The sequence below is a fragment of the Coloeus monedula genome (genome assembly GCF_965178545.1).
Source record: "Coloeus monedula genome assembly, chromosome: 16".
In the NCBI taxonomy this organism is placed as follows: domain Eukaryota; kingdom Metazoa; phylum Chordata; class Aves; order Passeriformes; family Corvidae; genus Coloeus; species Coloeus monedula.
The window spans coordinates 16,096,373-16,113,799 of record NC_138796.1 but is presented as its reverse complement, the minus strand read 5'-3'; the positions used below and the strand labels follow the sequence as shown (position 1 = coordinate 16,113,799).

The window sequence follows — 17,427 nt, the reverse complement described above, 5'->3', positions numbered from 1 at the left end:
CTGCCCAGAGCATCTCCTTGCTCCCACATGCCCCCACAGCTCCCAGGCTCTTGCATTCCTCCCCTTCCACTGGCAGGCTCAGGGCCTCCTTTTCCTTGTTGTCCCTCACTCAGGCTAAGAGCTTCCTGGTCTGGGAAGAGAAAGAGCTCCAAGGCTTCTCTGGAGTGAGACAGCTCGAGTAGGGCTGTGAAACCTGGAGGAGCTCTGAGCCCGCCGTCTTTATGGTGCTGCTACTCTTTGCCTCCAAAAATGTTGATGACAACTCACTTTGTGCTGGCTGACTCTGGCAAAGGGACAAATGTCACACAGAGAGTTCTGGGGACAGTCCCACACGACCGTGGACAGCTGTGGGAACAGCACCAGGCTCTCAGTGAGCAGCGCAATAGCAGCACTCCCATGCACTGCATCAGGCACAGTGGGGTGGATCAGTCGGCAGCTTGGCACCTCCCCAGAGCCGTGCAGCTCCACCAGGACCACGGCACTTGGTGCCAGGAGGGGAGGACCTCATGGATAGGGACAGGTCACCTGTCTGCTTGCCCACTGCAGCAATGCTAGGGATTCCACAGCAGGGATTCCAGGCCCAGCCGTACAGGGAGAACCTCCACACCGCTCAAGACCACTCAGAGGGGAAATATTACACTAGGACATTTTAAATAACTTCCATGAAAACAGTTCCCTTAAAAACCTTCTGCTTCAGAACCGAAGCCAAGCAGGAGGCAGAGCACGGCAGCAGTCGCGTGTGCCACCTCCACCAACCAGACGGTGCCAGCGAAGTTCCCGTGTCCGGGGGCTCCTGCTCACCTGGCACCTTCCACCTGGGCCCGTGGGGTCTGCTCCCCGCGCATCCCAGCTCTCAGCAGCCAGGAGCTGGGACCCAGCGCCGTGCCGAGGGTCAGGCAGGGAAACAAGCCGCAGGCAGGGCCCAGCCCGGCAGCCGCCTGTCGCCAAGCACAGACGCGCTGCTGCCAGCACGGCTGCAGCCTCGTGGTGGGCAGCCAAGGAGCAGAACCGAGATAACGGCATGGCGGGAGGGAGGAATGCGCTGCATTTTTCCTGAGCCGCCATGGGAATAGGCTATTCCGACCACGGAGCATAGGGAGGCTGTCTGACAGGGAAAACTCGAGGAGCCCAAAGAGAACGAGCAGTGAGTAAGCAATGAAGAAGAAAACAAGAGGGAAATCAGGGTGAGCACGTGGTGAGTATGGCAAAAGGAGTGTGGGGGAAGGCAAACCCGGGAGCAAATAGCAGAAGGAAAACCAGAGCTAGAGCTAGAGAGGAAAAGGAAGGGACAAAAGCATTCCAGAGGGACGAACCTGCCAGGGCTGAAACTCCCAATGTGCCATGGAGCTGAGAGGATGCGAGAGGGAACAGAGACTCCCAGCTCTGCACACACAGAGCAAGCCAGGGATCGCAGCCCTTCTATTGGATTAGGGCTCACTTAAGTGGGAAGATAAATGTGGAGCTCATCTCAGGTAACAGGCACTGGAGGAGAGGAGGCCTCAGCTCACTCTAAGTGGGGAGAACAGGGATTGGTGGGGTCTTGACATTGCTGTAGGACAGTGTGAGGTCTCCATGGGAATCACCAGCTTTCACCACCTTCACCCCAACAGCAGAACGTGGAGGGCTTCAAGCCAAGAGAGCTTTAGTAGCCTTGTGGTGTTTGTGCTTGGGAGCCAGATTAGGACCAGAGACCACAGGAAGCAGAGCTTTAATAAACGAAATCCCAAATCCTTCCTTGCCTCAGTTACCAGGTTTTGCCTCATTTGGAGCACGAGCTGCCTTGGTGACCATCCAGCAAAGAGGAGAAGGGAATCAGCAAACCTGGGCAAAACCAGACATGTGCAGCCCCCAGGTTTCTCCCAAAGACTGGGAAAGCTCCTCTCCAGCACCTCCTGGCAGCAGGACACCGGCACAGGGAGACATGGGCTGAGGTGATCCGGCACATTCACAGGCCCGAACACTGGGGACTTTGTGGCGCTGGCTTTAAAAAAAATACCCTAAAAAAGGCCTAATAATGAAGTATTTATTTCAGTAAACAACGAATGAATGAAAGAAGTGTTTCCTCAATACTTCACTTTTTCTCTGCCTTCTCTCCCTTCCCCCCAGCAATTTTGTTTTTAATAAGTGGAACTAACGGGGCCTCGCTCGCTGCTGGCCGGGCTGGGGAGCAGGGCCGTGCTCCGCCGGCCTGGTGCAGCACAGGAACACGTGCCATGGGAATAGAGCTGCCTTGTGCCCGGGGGAGCACGGCCCACCAGCGTGTCCCAGCCACCGAGCCAGGGAGATGCGTTCAGATGGACGCACGCACTGTGAGACCTGCCCTGGGAGCATCCCTGGGCTGGGCAGTCGGCAGCACAGGGCGTCCAGCCCCTCATTCATTGTGGCAGCAAACAACTGCACCTCCTGGCCCAGGGCCCCTGGCACTGGAGAAGGGCTAAGGGGAGATGAAGGCATCTGTGTCCTGTCCTACCTGGCTGTGCTCCGTGCAGGAACACAGTGTCAGGCAGACTCTGTGACCCTGTACAGCTCCTTCTCTTCTACCTCAGCTCCATCCACCCCTACCTGAGCACCTGAGTAACTGGGAACACTGGAAAACTGGCTCAGCTTGCCCTGTGTGGAGATGGGTTGTACTGACAATGCTTTGATAGGAATTTCAAGCAGGAAACACTAATCCCTGCCCCAGACTGACACCCAGCTTTTCAAAGCAAAGAGCACAGATGATGTTGTGCTTTTCTACCCCCTCCTTGGCAACAGGTAACAGCAGGTTGAGAAGCTGTCCCTTGCCTTCAAGCCTTGGGGTTAAGATGGGCAGGATTCTCAGAAGATGCTGATTTGGGAGAACATGGTTCATTGCTCTTCCATGCCACTCCAACCCATGTAGGATGAGCCAAACATGTCACACACAGTGTGGGTGCTCACCTCTGTGCAGAGCCAGGTGAAAGGAGGCAGTGGTAACCCTGGGTTGTAAATAGATTGGATGCAGGTAGGTATTTGCTCTGCAAGACAAACTAGGCACCTGTAGATTTGCCAGGATAGGAGCCAAGTTTCCCATCAGCCAGAGCACTGAGGAGCAGCCTCACCTGCAGCCCAGGATGGTTTGGAGTGACTAACTGAGGAGCTGATCCCGCTGTGATGAGCACAGATCCCTGGTGATGTACAGGAACACAGAAAAGCTGCTTCACACCATGGGCTGGGAGATCCCTTAGCAGGTCACGGCTGCAGAGGAGGCTGGAAAAATCTCTGAATGCCTCTCTGAGGACCTGTGCATGTGAGATGGGTGGGAGCAGGCAGCAGGCAGGGTCCTCAGCCCGCCGCCACCCCTCGTCACTGCGACCCTCTGGGGTGACCCCTCCTCTGTGCCCTGCCAGCACCTGAGCTCCAGCAGCCCGACCCTGGCTGCAGGGTGATGTCTGATCCAGCTCAAAGTGTCTCCAGCCGTGGATGAAACCCCCAGGACAGGGTGGGAGCCCTGCCTGGCTGTGCCTGTGTCCCTGCAGGGTGGGGATGACATCAGGTCCGTCTCTCCCAGCCTCAGGGCCCCGAGCTCCCGCGCAATGGCACACAGCAAACCAAAGGCAAAGGCGCTCCCTCCTCACCCAGAGCTCCTTCCCAGGCTGCTTTACAAGATCCCTCTAAAAGAGCATCGTCTACCACTGCTGCGAGTGCTGCTGCACAAGGTGGTTTGCCAAATGCAAGACAGATGGTTTCCCCCAGGAAAATGCTATGGAGTAAGGGAAAATGTACCACAAATATCCCCCAACAGGGCTAAACCGGGACCCAGGGCCTTCAAAGAGACATTTCGAGAGGAAAGAGATTTACTGGCTTCTCATGCTTCTTTGTTATGAATAAAGACAAACTCTGATTGTTTTTAATGAGCTCTTTGCTTGTTCCCCTATTTGCTACATTACAAATTCACATATTTGTCTCTTTGGGAGATTGAGAGTAATTGCAGACCAGGTTTCCTCATGACAACTGCCCAGCAAAGGGAAGAAAGTTCTGTAAGTGGAGAAGAAAGCAGTCTGTCCCCAAATATCCTGAATTCTTTGTCTGGTTCATTAATACCTGGTGAGCTTTGATGATCAAGGAACCTCACAGATAGAAGAAGCCTTTGAGGAAGGTTCCACAGCCTCACACTGAAGTGTTAGAACACAAAATAAATGCCAGAAAGATCTCCAAAAAAAGCAGGGAAATTGAAAACCAAACTTGACATTCTTGCAATTTCTAAGCATTTCATTTTTTTCTTTTTTCTTTTTTTTTTTTTTATTCTTTTTAAGTTTTACCCTCCTTTATCCATCTAAGGAAGCAGAAAGAAATGCAATTTCCAGCTCTTTTAAATATCCTTAGCAGGTCACCTCTAAGGCTGGGATGGCTGGCTGTGATCTGCTTCCAAGACTGTTGCATCAGAGCTCAGAAACCCAGGATGAACGGCTCCCTGCTCGAGTGGGGACAGCTCTCTGAGACCTGTGCTCACACGAGGGGCCCCAGGCACCGCAGCAGCGGGGAAGGAGGGAGCCCTGCATCCCTCTGGGATGGGAACACGGGGCTGCCCCAGACAGCTGGGACAGCCTGGGACCTTCTCACTGGGCACAGTGACAGAGAGGAGCCCCTGGAAATGTCCCTGCAGATCCCAGAGCTCCCACTCTGGCTGAGGCCATCCCACTGCGGCTTTCAGCTCTGGCTGATCCCATAGAGGTGCACTGGGCAGGGAGGGACCAGGGGATGCATCCTCCAGCAGCTCCCATTCCCTACAGCTCCTTATTCCTGCTCCTTGTGGGGAGGGGAGGGAAGGGAAGGGAAGGGAAGGGAAGGGAAGGGAAGGGAAGGGAAGGGAAGGGAAGGGAAGGGAAGGGAAGGGAAGGGAAGGGAAGGGAAGGGAAGGGAAGGGAAGGAGCCAGTGGTGGGAGTTGCCAGAGGCTGTGTGCTCGTGTGCCCCAGCTCAGCAGACACTTCCATGACCCACATGAGCCCTGCCAGATCTTCAGCTGGGGATGTTTGGGCTGATACCTTGGGGAGCCTCTGCAGCAGGTGGAGGGGTTTGAAGGGATGCTGTCCCATGGGACATGACTTCGACAGTGGCAGCAGTGGGGAGAGGGGACAGGAGGGCGACTGGAGAGGCAGGAGCTCCTTCCCCCAGCCCTGTCCTGCAGCTCTTACCATTCAATGCTCAGAGACCTGGGCCGGAAGGCAGACAGCTCGGCCGAGCCATGCTCAGCTTTCCTTCTCTTCTCCTGCTTCTGCTTCACCGACAAGCGGTGGGCAAACCTAGCGAGGCTGCTCTCCGACCTGGGGAGGGGAGAGGAAAGGCGTTAATGGCACTGCAGCCCGGCTCCAGCGGCACACCCAGGGCACGGCACAGCACGGGAGGTGCTCAGCGCTGCAAGGACGGGGCTCGCAGCGGTCAGCGGCACCGGGACGGAGGGCACCAGTGCTGGGGGTGGGAAGTGGAGGAGCAGCAGCAGGCTGGGAATTGCTCAGCTGGCCAGGACCAGCACAGGTCCTTGTTAGCCAAACTGGAGCTGCAGTCTGGCAGGCTGAGAGCGCCAGGTCCTGCTCCCTGTGCAGCAAAATCACCTCCCCAGGCTGTGCGTTCCTCCCCAAACTCCAACAGGGCAGCCAGCGCCGGAGAAACAGCCAGGGACACATCGGGGGAGAGAACCAAAGCAGAGGCCACTCATTCCTTCAGAGAAACCCTGGAGCCCCTGTGGCCTCCCAGCCGGGGCTCCCAAACACCGGAACAGCTTCCCTGAGGAGGATTGACGTGGAAATCAGCCCACAGCGGAAAGGTTTTGGAGGAGGAAACAGAAATGTGTGGGAGCAAATGGATTCAGCTGAAGGACCCGTCTGTGCTGACAAAGCCCCTTCCCACCAGGTGGGCTGCTCCAGCATCGCTCGCAGCCCCCGGGACCTGGGAAAAGCACACCCGCGGGCTCCGGGAACGCGCTGCACATCCCGCCCCATCCCAGCCCTGCCCAGAGGAGAGCTGCTGGCACAGGGCACACCTGCACTGCCTCCCAGCCCCGTGGCACACGGGCACACCGGCTGACACTGGCTGGGGAGGCGCCTGCCCCGCACAGACCCTCAGCCCTCGCTTCCCTCTGGCACACGGAGCGCCCAGAGCCCCCCGTGCCAGGGCTGGCACCCCCAGCCTGGGCTGAGCACGGCACCGCAGCCCTGCTGCCGGCGTGGAGCGAGGGAGGACCGGCCTGGGGAGCTGGGACACCCAGACTTGGGCACACGACCAGGCTGGTGGCACTGGGGCCGTGTGCCAGCCCTGCCACACTCACTGTCACAGCCACTGCCTCCTCTCCTCCTCTAATGTGCCAGCACAACCTGCTCCCACCGCTCAGCCAGCCCCGGGCTGGGCAGGGGAGGGGACAGGAGTGATTTGACAGAGGTCCCAGGGGACAGAGCTGGGGGGAACTTTGATCCTACACACATTGCTAAAGCCAATCCTCTCCTCTCCTGTCCTCTCCTCTCCTCTGCCTCAACCAAACAAAATACCTCCGAAGAAAGAGAAAAAGAGACGGTATTTCTCAGAACTGAGAGCTCCCTGCCTTTCCTCGCTATAATTAGGCCAGCCCGGACCAGCTAACAGTTTTTTCCCCAATACATTTTAAACACAGACATCTTCAATTCATTAACTGGTTATTGATTTATTTTTTGGCTTATGAATTGCTGTTGCTGGGGATGGGGTGGAGACAGCTTTCTGGAGAGGGCTCTTGTCTCTCCAGTCCCCGCCGGCAAAGAGCTGTTCAGACCTTCCAGGGTCATTCTTTACATTCTTGAGAAAAAATCCTACTTTGATGTAAAGGATGAGGTTTGCCTTAAAAGAAACCCAACAAGAAACCCAAACCCCAGCTTTCCCCTGCTCACAGCCAGAGGAAGAGGCGATGAAGAGGAGTGATCCTGGTGCCCACAGAGCAGAGCCCGGCACCAACACCATCCCCAGCACCTCACTCTCCTCTGATCTGGTGTCAGAGCTCAGCTGGAATGGAGAAGATCCCATTTAGGGAGGGGTGAGAGGTGGGCATTGACAGCAATGCTCTGTAGAAGCCCCAGGCACAGCGTGGACAGCAGGATGAGCAGGGCTGACCCAGGAATGGGGCTGGGCAGTGGGAACAGGTGCTGCTGGCTCCCTAGAGCACCTCCTCAGTGGCATTGGGCTGTTCCTGCCCCTTCCCACCCGCCCAGGAGGAGCTCCTGCCACCCTGCCTGGATGAGGGCTCCAGCCCCAGCTGAAAGGGTGCTGGGGGTGTTTATCTCCTGGGATTTGGGGACTGCCTGCAGAATGCTGCCCTGTCTGCTGTGCTCACCCCACCTCCACCACACCCCTTGCACCACTACAGCCACCCCTCCCAAACTGGTCTCCAGCAGGGATGAGGGGCTGGGAAATCCCAAATGCCCTGCACGGATGCAGGAAGGCAGCAGCAGCCCCTGTGACAGGTGCCTCTGTGGTGCCGGTGGTGGCCCTTGCAGTGACTACCACGGGGAGAGTTACACAGCCAGGAGCTTTACCCAGATGTATGCACCTGCCCAAGCACAGCAGGAGCAGCCCCTGCATCCTTCAAACCGGACAAAGCCAACAGCATCTGTCAAGAAGAGCTGGTGGGGGAAAACAGGGCAATATGCCACATGTCATCAGGGTTAGGGATGGAGGAGAGTTAGTCCTGGGGGCAGGGGGGGCTGGTGGGGCTGGAGAAGCCAGCTGGGTGCTCAGGAACGTGTGGCCTTGCTGTGAGTCCCTAGCCATGGCATCAAAGGGAAGGCACAGGGAGAAAGGGGCTCTCCAGCCCAGGGCAGGTGCTGCTCAGACCTGCCTGATGCAGGACAGACAAGCCAGTCCATGTGTGTCAGAAGCTGACCAAGAATCTTGGGGTGCTGATTGCACCCCCCAGACCTGCCGGCCACCACCTCCAGCAGCCACAGCCCAGGTAAAGGAATGGCTGTGACGGCTCTGACAGCCCGACACCTCCCCCCTGAGAGCCGATAGCAGCTCACCCAGCCATGAACCAGCCTCCCCCACCTCTGCCAGACCCCAAAGCTTCAGCAGAAGCATCACTAATTAGAAGCCAGGAGCACATTACAGATCATCTGGCGATTTATACAGAGCTGCTTTACATAAACCGTGCTGCAGAAGGGGAATGAATCATACCTGCTCTGCCGTGACTGCGCCGCGAGCGCGGCCGACCCGCTGCCCTCGCCCCAGCAGGGCCCTGCTGCTGGCTCAGCCCCTCTGAGCTCCCGTGCTGGGTTACTCCGGCCCCTGGGGGCAGGGTCGGGATGCTCCCAGGTCCCGGTGTGCCCAGGGCTGGGGTGCTCCCACGGCGCTGGGCACTGTGCCGGGTCTGGGCTCTGTGGGTGGCAGAGGGGGTGAGCCTCTAGCACAGGGAGGGGGAAGCTGTTGAGACCACACTGTTACTTCCCAAGGGCTTTCCAAACAGTAATAGATGTGCCTGTCCCTTGAGAAGGATCAGCGTTAGGGATTTTAAGGTAGGAGCAGGGCATGGAGCGGGCACACAGGTAAGGCAGGCTCCCTGTGCCATCCTTCCCCTTGTGCTCTTATCCCATGGGCAAGATTTCGGTGCCTTCCCCCATCAGGACTACACACTCAGCCCCACAAGTGCTGGTCTGAGGAACAGGCAGCCCCAGGTGCCACTGTCACCTTGAGCCAGCTTCATCCCAGCCATGGGAGGGGGACAAGGCCCCACTGCTCCCCCAGCCCTGCCACTGCACGGCGCTGCTCCAGGTCTGGCCGGGCAGGACCCGGGCTCACCTGCCCAGCCCTCCATCAGAAGCGGTATCTCTGCAGCAGCTCAGCAGCCAAACAGTCGGGGCTCGGCGGACACAGCTGGCACCTGCCAGGGCAGTCCCCACACACCAAGGGGACACGTGGGAAAAGCCATCAATTGGAACGCCAACCGCAGTGCCGGGAAGAATTGTCTCCTGACAACCAGAGAAGGTTGTTCAGCTACTGTGCTGTATCATAAATCACACCTCTATGACTTGCCATCTGTCAGCCAGATTACACATGTTCAGAGTCCCATGTCAGCATTTAAGTCAGAACACGGCATCTTTTCCCAGAAATAATTATCAGTGCTGAAGGCTCTTGCAGCCATACCCATCCTCAGCCCTTCCCTCCAGAGCTCTGGACAGATCGGAGCTGGCGTTCCCAGAGGGCAGGACCTTCACTGTGGCACAGCGATGCAAGCCTCCCTAAACCCACTGCTTCAGGCCCAGGGAGGGGCAGGGTCTGGCACAGCAAACTCCCCCTTGGCACCAGCCATGGCACCCAGCACCCTGAGCAGAGCAGGCAGGGACAGGTAGAGGCTGCTGCTAAAGGGGGGCAGGGACAGTGCTGTCCCCAGCCTGGCGTGTGCTGAGAGCCCAGGAGAGTCCAGCTGGGATGAGCAGAGTGCCCAGGGCAGCGCTTGGACCCCAGCCTGGCCAAGGGAGAAGGATCTAGCCCAGCACAGGGCACAGCTCCCAATGCCACGATGCGCTGTGCGACACGAGTCTGCGTCCATCCCTTCACCCCACAGGTTTTCCGGGAGTCCAACCCCGCAGGGGTGACTGCCAAAGCCCCAGCCTGCCGAGGCAGTGGGAACGCCGTGAGCACGGCCATGCTGGGCTGGCAGCCCGTCCCCATCCTGCCCGTGCCTCCGGCAGCTCGCTGAGCCGGCACCGGACACGGCCCCCCGCACACAAATGCCTCAGCTGCCCTGCGATGAGGACAAGGGGCTGAAGCGCCGCCCTCCACCCCCTCGCTGGCCAGGCAGGCGGATGAGCAGTGACATTTCCCGAAGCTCAGTACAGAAATACTCGGGGACTGGATCCGTCCCTCCGGCTTCACCCGCCGCGCACAGGCGTGAATCCGGCCGGGGGCTCGCAATCACCGCCGCATCCCCCACACCACAACTGGGAAGCGATGACAAGCAAAATCCTGATCCCTCGGCTCCGCATCCCTCCCTCCCTCCCTCTGGTGATCCGCTAAAAGCCTTTTGGCAGTTTGCAGCCGCCGGGGCGAGCGTGTGCCCGCAGGAGCCCGGGTGCCTCAGCCCCTGCTGGCACAGCACGGCTCTGCCATGGCCGGAGCCGTGGGGACACCGGCGGCCGTGCAGGCACTGAGCCACGGGTGAGGGATGACCGAGGTCACCGGAGTGCCAGCCCAGGCTCCGGCACAGGATGACAAGCACCAGCAACACCTCTGCTCCCCCAAAGCACCCGGCCAAAGCCCTCCCCACCACACGGGCACCAGCCATCCCTCCCACAAGACAGCACACCCAGGCAGGAGCAGCTCCCACTTGTTGCACACTCCTCAGCCCGAGACTCGGGAGCCAGCACGTGCCTGTCTATGGCTCTGAACTAACCCAGATGCGGGCAGGCAGCTCCCAGTCTCTTCCATCAGCACAGGCAGCAGCCCCGGGATGAGCCAGGGGCTGTAGGCAGCCCAGGCAAGCAAGCAGCGTTCCAGCTGGTCCTCCCTCCTTGGGGAGCAGCCACTGCACAAAGAGCCTTGAGCCGGGCTTATCCCCACGGGCATCCCGGCTGCAGCCGGGCTGGGGAAGGCGGCTGTGCCTGTGGCGAGCGGTGCTGGGGGCACACAGCCCTGGCAGCGCACAGCCCTGGCAGCGCACAGCCCTGCGCTCCCTGCGGCTGCGGGGTTTGGCTCCTGTCAGCGTCTTATTTGCACAGGTACAGTTAGGGTAAAACAGAGGGAAAATAACCAAAGCTGGAAAGGTTCTTCCCAAGCGGGGAGCAGTCTTTCGGGAGAGAGAGGGTTTGCGAAGGACAGACTCACGGACATGCAGTCAGCCTCCAGGCGAGCGCTGGCTGCGCACACCGCTCCGGCAAGCCCCGCTCACCGGGGGCACGCTTCCCACTGACCACGGTCCCAGCACGAGAGTGTCTCCAAAGCAGCAGCCAGGGCCAGGACCCCAGAGAGCCGTGCCCGGCTGTGCCCTGCAGGGACAGGGACAGATGCCCGCGAGCCGCGCGAATGATGCTCACTCACCTGCACAGCCTCTGCTCCCTTCGCTCCTGGCGCTCTGCTCACCCACTGCCAGAGCAGCAGCTCATCCCAGAGTGTCTCCTCGGGAGAGTCCCCGTCCCCTCTGTGCACACTCCCATCCTGAACAGGGTCCCCTGCTCCCATCCACGTCGCCTGACCTCCTCAGCTGCCACCTCCGCTTCCCTCACCCATCACCTCAGGTTTCTCGTTTGCTCTGTGCTTGGCTCTTTTTTTCTTTTATTTTTTTTTTCTCCCAATCTTGTTTCTATAGAAACGAGATTAGCAGAGGGGGAAATAAAACAGCCCCATGTGACTCAGATTCCGACACTGAAGAATCTCCTGGTTGCGCTTGGCGTGGCTTTACATAACCAGGAGCCTGTGCGGGCTCAGATGGGGGGACCGGGCTCGGCCGAGGGACACAGGGCTCAGCCAAGGAGAACCAGGCTCAGGTGCACGGGATCAGACTCCAGTGAGGAGTACCAGGCTCAGCCACGGAGGGACCACCAGGCACAAGGCAGCGATGCCTCACCTCCACTTGCTCTGGGTGTGCTGTGGCACCCCTGATGCAATGACATGCCACCAAACCCTGCTGGCGTCCCCATGAGCCCCTGTCACCCTGCGTGGCCCTGCCTCACTACCTGTTCCCACTGAGAAGGGGAGAAAGCAGAGGTAGGGATGCTGAAAACTACTCTGTGTCCCACCAAACCCCAGGTGAGCTTTGGAGGAGCAAGTCCCAAGACCCCCCACGCCACCAGGCTGTCCTGCCCCTGCCCTCACCACTCGGGAAAGTGGTTTGGGCCACTGGTCTCCAACCTTCATGGACTCGTGGGTGAGCATGCAGGCAGTCTGGCGAGCCTCATGCTCCACTCTGCTGACATCCCTCCTGCTCAACCTCCCAAATCCATGAGCAGTGTCCATGGCTGGGGCACAAACCACAGACTGAGCTCTTCCGTCACTGTTTCGGGGACTGACACAGGACAATGCCCACAGGGGCTTCCCAAGCCCAAACCCTAGCTCCAGGTGAGCTGGGAAACGCTGAGGACCCTGCCTGAGGAACCCCCACGTGTTTCCTCAGCTTGGGGACAGACGCTGATTGCACATGGCCAGGGCTGCCCTGCTGGGGTCACCCACCCAGGGCTTCTGCTGATGATCCCAGTGTCTGTATGGGACACTGCCCTTCTGCTGCACCTCTGGAGGCTCAACCCCCACACACCCCCCACTCCCCAGGTACTGCCCAGGATTAAAAAAGAGGCAGAGTAGGCTTTTACTTGGGTACTTTTCGTCGTGATAGGATGAGGAGAAACAGTCTTAAAGTAAAAGAGGAGAGTTTTAGATTAGGTGTTTGGAAGAAATTCTTTGCTTATAGTGTGGTGAGGCCCTGGCACAGGGTGCCCAGAGAAGCTGTGGCTGCCCCTGGATCCCTGGCAGTGTCCAAGGCCAGGCTGGACGAGGCTTGGAGCAACCTGGGACAGTGGAAGGTGTCCCTGCCCATGGCAGAGGGGTGGAACAACGTTATCTTGAAGGTCCCATCCAACCCAAACCATCCCATGACTTCTGTGACTCTATGAAAAGGGAATCTGGGATGATGTCCTGCCAGAACACAGCATGAGGTACCTTCCCCACGGAACAGCACAGGAGCTCAGCTGGGCTAGCAAGGCAGCAGAACATCTCAGGAGGTTTGGCTCCTACCCAAAGGATGGGGCATTGGCTTATCCAGTTTCTCCAAGTCCCTGGTTTTCCTTTGGGATTTCAGTGTCCCACTTCTCAGGCTGACTCAGCCATGATTAGCTGGTGAGCTCTGCTGCTGTGACAGCCCCAGATCTGCCCTCAGGATATGACATTAGGACACCTCTCCCCCTCCCCCGGGCACACTGGTGCTCAAGGGGGTCTCAGTTCCCTCCCTGACAAGCTCAGGACAGATCAGACAGCATGTCAGAGCGGCTGTGGGCAGCCACACTGAGAGCAAGGGATGAATTCGGGCATATCCACCCAACCAAACTCTTGCATGAGTTATCCCAGAGGGCTGGGGATCTGCATGATGTGCCAGGGTAGGGTGGTGCTGCAGAGAAGGAGCCAAAGGTTCATGCAGTGCTGAGGGGATGAGCTCTGTGAGGGCCCCGGCTCACCCACCTGCTGAGGACACGGCTGCACACCCAAAGCACCCTGCCTGGTGGGACACAGCAGAGTGGGGATGCCTGTTCTGACCCAGCAAGGAGGGTGCTCAAGGGCAGGACAGCTGGGCAGCAGCCTGAGGCTTCCCAAGGCCAGGGAGAGGGACCCTGGGGATGCTGCAGATGGGGAAAGAGTGACAGGACTTGCATGAGAGGGTAAAGAAAGAATGTAGAGGGCTCATCAAAAGGGAACAAGGAGAGATGTCTGACAGCCCTGGGATACGAGGCTGCAGCTCTGGACAAGTTGATCCTGAGACCCTGAACCATTCCTCCCCCTGCCACAGCTCAGTTCGACACGAGCCACTGCTTTGATTACCCTAAACCAGTAAAGGAAAGATGGGTCAGAGTGCAACCTCCTGAAAACCACAGCCCAGAGCAGCCCCTTTCATTGGCCCAACACAGCTGTGGCCACTGAGGGCTTGGGGAAGGGATTTTTATAACAACAGAAGTCTCAGTGGCCACTGACATTTGCCAGATATTGGGGGGCAGAATCAGTGCTCAAAGCCTGTCAGTGAGCACTGCTGTGCCAAGCCTGGCTCTGCACAAGCTGAGCAGATGCAGCCACCAGGACTGATGCTGGGCTGGCTTCCCTGGGAAGGGCCAAGCTGGACTCGGCAGGACCTGGCTCTGCAGCCAGAAGCCAGGCAGAGCAGACGGGATCCTCTATTTAAAGTATGATAACAGGGTCACAAAAACGTCTGCCAGCAAAAGCACTTGGATACCTTGATCTAATTATAGCTGGCATTATCAGGCTGCATTACAATTAGCAAGTCAGTGGCCAGTCTCTATTTCTGGTCTGCAACATGAGGCAGGTCGGTATTCCAAGGAAGAAGGAGAAGGGAAGCAGGGGGAGCGGGACGGAGATACCTCACCGTGTGCTTAAATAAGCAGCACAGCTGCTTCCGAGTGCTGTGGAGAGGCAAGTGTTCTTTGGAGGGTGTTTACATGGAAAGCCAAGGAGAGAAACACAACCCATCCCTCAGCACAGCCCCCCAGAGTCATCTGGGGGCAGCTCCTGGCCCTGCACCCACCCATTCCCCCCCCCCCGATGGTGAGGGCTGTCTGCACCCTCCAGGTGAGCTCTGGTCCCACCAGGCCTGTGGGGTCCCGTGCCTCGGAGCAGAACCCTGGCCTGGCTTTTCATGGAATTGTAAAGGTTGGAAAAGTCCTCTCAGGCCATCAAATCTGACCATTCCCCCAGCACTGCCAAGGCCACCACTAACCCATGTCCCCAAGTGACACATCCATACTATTCTTCAATCCTTCCAGAGATGGTGACTCCAGCACTGCCCTGGGGCAGCCTGTTCCAATGCCTGACCACCTGCCCAGTGCCTGAGCACCCTTCCATTTCTTCCAGCAAAGAAAATTTATTTATTTCCTTAATTTCTTAATATCCAATCTCTTCTAAGCTATTTAGAAGCCAGATTAAAGCAGCATCCAGGAGGGAGCCCAAGCACATATCCCATTTGAATTCCACAAAGTCCATTCCCATCGGCCTGTCCCGTGTTCAGCACCAGGCCAGTCACTTCAGGACAGCTGACAGCAGCCAGAGTCCCTGGAAATGGCTGGCATTTTTAGAGCATCTTTTTGTTTTCTTTGAAAACCAGAGTTTTGTCAAACTTAGAGCATTTGATGCAAAGTATATGATGCTAATCCAAGCAGAAGGAACCATCTGATGAGTCCCAAATTAAAATGTTCCTTTGTTTTGGCTTTCAAACATTGCATTTTAATACTAATGCACAATCTGAATGGAAGGTAAATTTGCATGTCCTTCCCCTAAAAATTCTCTCTCAAAACAATAATTTTATTCATTTGCATTTTGACAATAACAACTGTCCCCTCTCTGACCAACATCTGTGCTGTGACAGAGATGCTGGGCACATGTGCCACAGCCTGGTGAGTCATTCTGCACCCCAGCATGCCTGTGCCACTGTGGGGACTGGACCTGTACCACAATCATCTCCTCCCTGAGCAGGCACCTTCCAGCTGGAAACCCATCCCCATGTGGATACAAGCCAGGAGGCGTCCCAAGGGTGGACACAGCAAGGAGGCAGTGGGATGTGCTGCTGAGAGCCCAGGGGTAGGAATGTGGCCTGAAAAAGGGCTGCAGGACTGGGAAGAGATGGGATCCTGAGGACAATGTAAGATGATCAGAAGTTTCCTCTCTCTCCAGATTGTAAGCAATATTTAGGCTGTGATCTGCACACCTGTCACACTGTCACATTAAGATCCTGGTGTTGCCATTTGGTGCTGTAAAACAGGTGAAAAGAAGAGAAGGACTTGGGGGTGCTGCTGGCTGAGAGCTGGAGGTGCCCCAGCCGTGAGCACCCAGAGCCCCCCTGTGCTGGGCTGAGCCCCAGCGTGGGCAGCAGGGGAGGGGGGGACTCTGTCCCTCTGCCCCCTCAGGTGAGACCCCACCTGCAGAGCTGCCCCAGCCCTGGGGCCAACAGCAGAGGGACCTGGAGCTGCTGGAGAGAGCCCAGGGGAGGCCATGGAGATGCCCCGAGGGCTGGAGCCCCTCTGCTCTGGAGCCAGGCTGGGAGAGCTGAGGGTGTTCACCTGGAGAACAGAAGGCTCCAGGGACACCTCAGAGCCCCTTGCAGGGCCTAAAGGGGCTCCAGGAGAGCTGCAGAGGGACTGGGGACAAGGCATGGAGGGACAGGACACAGGGAATGGCTTCCCACTGCCAGAGGGCAGGGCTGGATGGGATATTGGGAAGGAATTGTTCCCTGGGAGGGTGGGCAGGCCCTGGCACAGGGTGCCCAGAGCAGCTGTGGCTGCCCCTGGATCCCTGGCAGTGTCCAAGGCCAGGTTGGACGGGGCTTGGAGCAGCCTGGGCCAGTGGGAGGTGTCCCTGCTCATGGCAGGGGCTGGAATGGGATGGGCTTTGAGGTCCTTTTCAATGCAAACCATTCCATGACCTTATGATTGTGTGTAAACAAAGATCTTTTTCTGACTCCCAGCCATGAACCAGATCATTGACAAGGACCATTTCATGTCTGGCACATCCCAGCCTGTTTCACCCCCAAAATTAAGTCTACTTTAAACCCAAAAATCCATCCATATACAGACAACAAATAAATAAAACCTACAAAACAACATGGTCAAGAATTCCTTTCCTTGGGCAAAATCCCCATCATTTTACTTGTTTTCAAGAATTCTACCATCTCCCTCTGTGCTTGTTTTTAATGAAGATATCTATCACTCCTTCCTGAGCAGCAGGACGGAGATCTTGGGCTCTTCCAAGCGGGCTGTGTGAGCATGATGGATTGTCTGCGTGCCAAGTCAGAGGAACGTGCAGACTTGCTCCTGTCTTGCCAGGAGCCCGGTTTTCAGAATTCCCCTACTACCAATTACCGCTTTTACCCTAATTAAAAAGATACCAGGGAACAGAAAGAAAAGGACAAAACCCAACCAATCTCTTCGTTCGTGTGCAATCAGCAGGGACAGGTGAGGAGGTTCCTGAGGGGCTCAGTCCTCCTGGGACCTTCACCTCGCTCTGCTCACACCAGCTGAGCCCACCCACGGTGAGTGAGGCAGCACCCTGCCGTGCTGGGCTCCCCGCGTGCCGCCCCGGCCACCCCGGCCTGCAGCCCCCGGCCCGCGCAGGACAGACACCCCGGGGGATGCGCCCGTGTTTAGTCTGAGCGCAGCCCTGGCGCTGGAGCCGCCTCTTGTTTTCCATGGCCCCGCGTCCCACGCTGCGCACAGGAATGGAAAAGCTTGTTATTCTGGGCTGCCGGGCGGCCGGGCCCGTCCAAGAGCGGGGAGCAGTGATGTGGTTACGCGAGCCGGCCGCAGAGCCTCCATGGCTTCGGCTGCTGGCTGGCACCCATCTGCTCCGGCAGACCACACCGCCTGCCACCGCTGCCGCCATGGGCACGGGCAGGTGACGGGAGCTGGCTGTGTCTGGGCACACTGCTGTGTTGTGTCTCCAGGTGGGCTCGCACAGGCCTAGAGTGAGGGGGAAGGATGGGAGAAGACCTCAGAGGCACCAGGACAGCTGCCCAGAAATGGAGCCCTCAGCACCCCACTGGCCTCAGTGCTCAGCAACGGCACAAAGCAGGGCCAGGACGTGTCCCTTTGGGTGATGGAGCACTGGAAGAGGCTGCCCAGAGGGGCTGGGGAGTCTCCTTCTCCAGATATATTAAAAACACACCTGGACACCATCCTGTGCAACCTGCTGTAGGTGATGTTGTGATTTAGCAGGGGCTGGGCAAGATGATCTCCAGAGGTGCCTTCCAACCC

At 57.8% G+C, this 17,427-nt stretch overlaps 1 protein-coding gene across 1 annotated transcript in view; it reads right to left on the bottom strand.

Annotated features, from left to right (window-relative positions):
• Window positions 1–17,427, bottom strand: part of LOC309578971 (ankyrin repeat and fibronectin type-III domain-containing protein 1-like) — a gene marked incomplete at its 5' end in the record, with an annotated part of 190,096 nt that overhangs the window by 36,593 nt on the left and 136,076 nt on the right. The window contains one exon of the mRNA XM_082291954.1: window positions 5,155–5,283. Coding sequence (XP_082148080.1) covers window positions 5,155–5,283 — 129 coding nt within the window. The remainder of the gene's footprint in view (window positions 1–5,154; window positions 5,284–17,427) is intronic.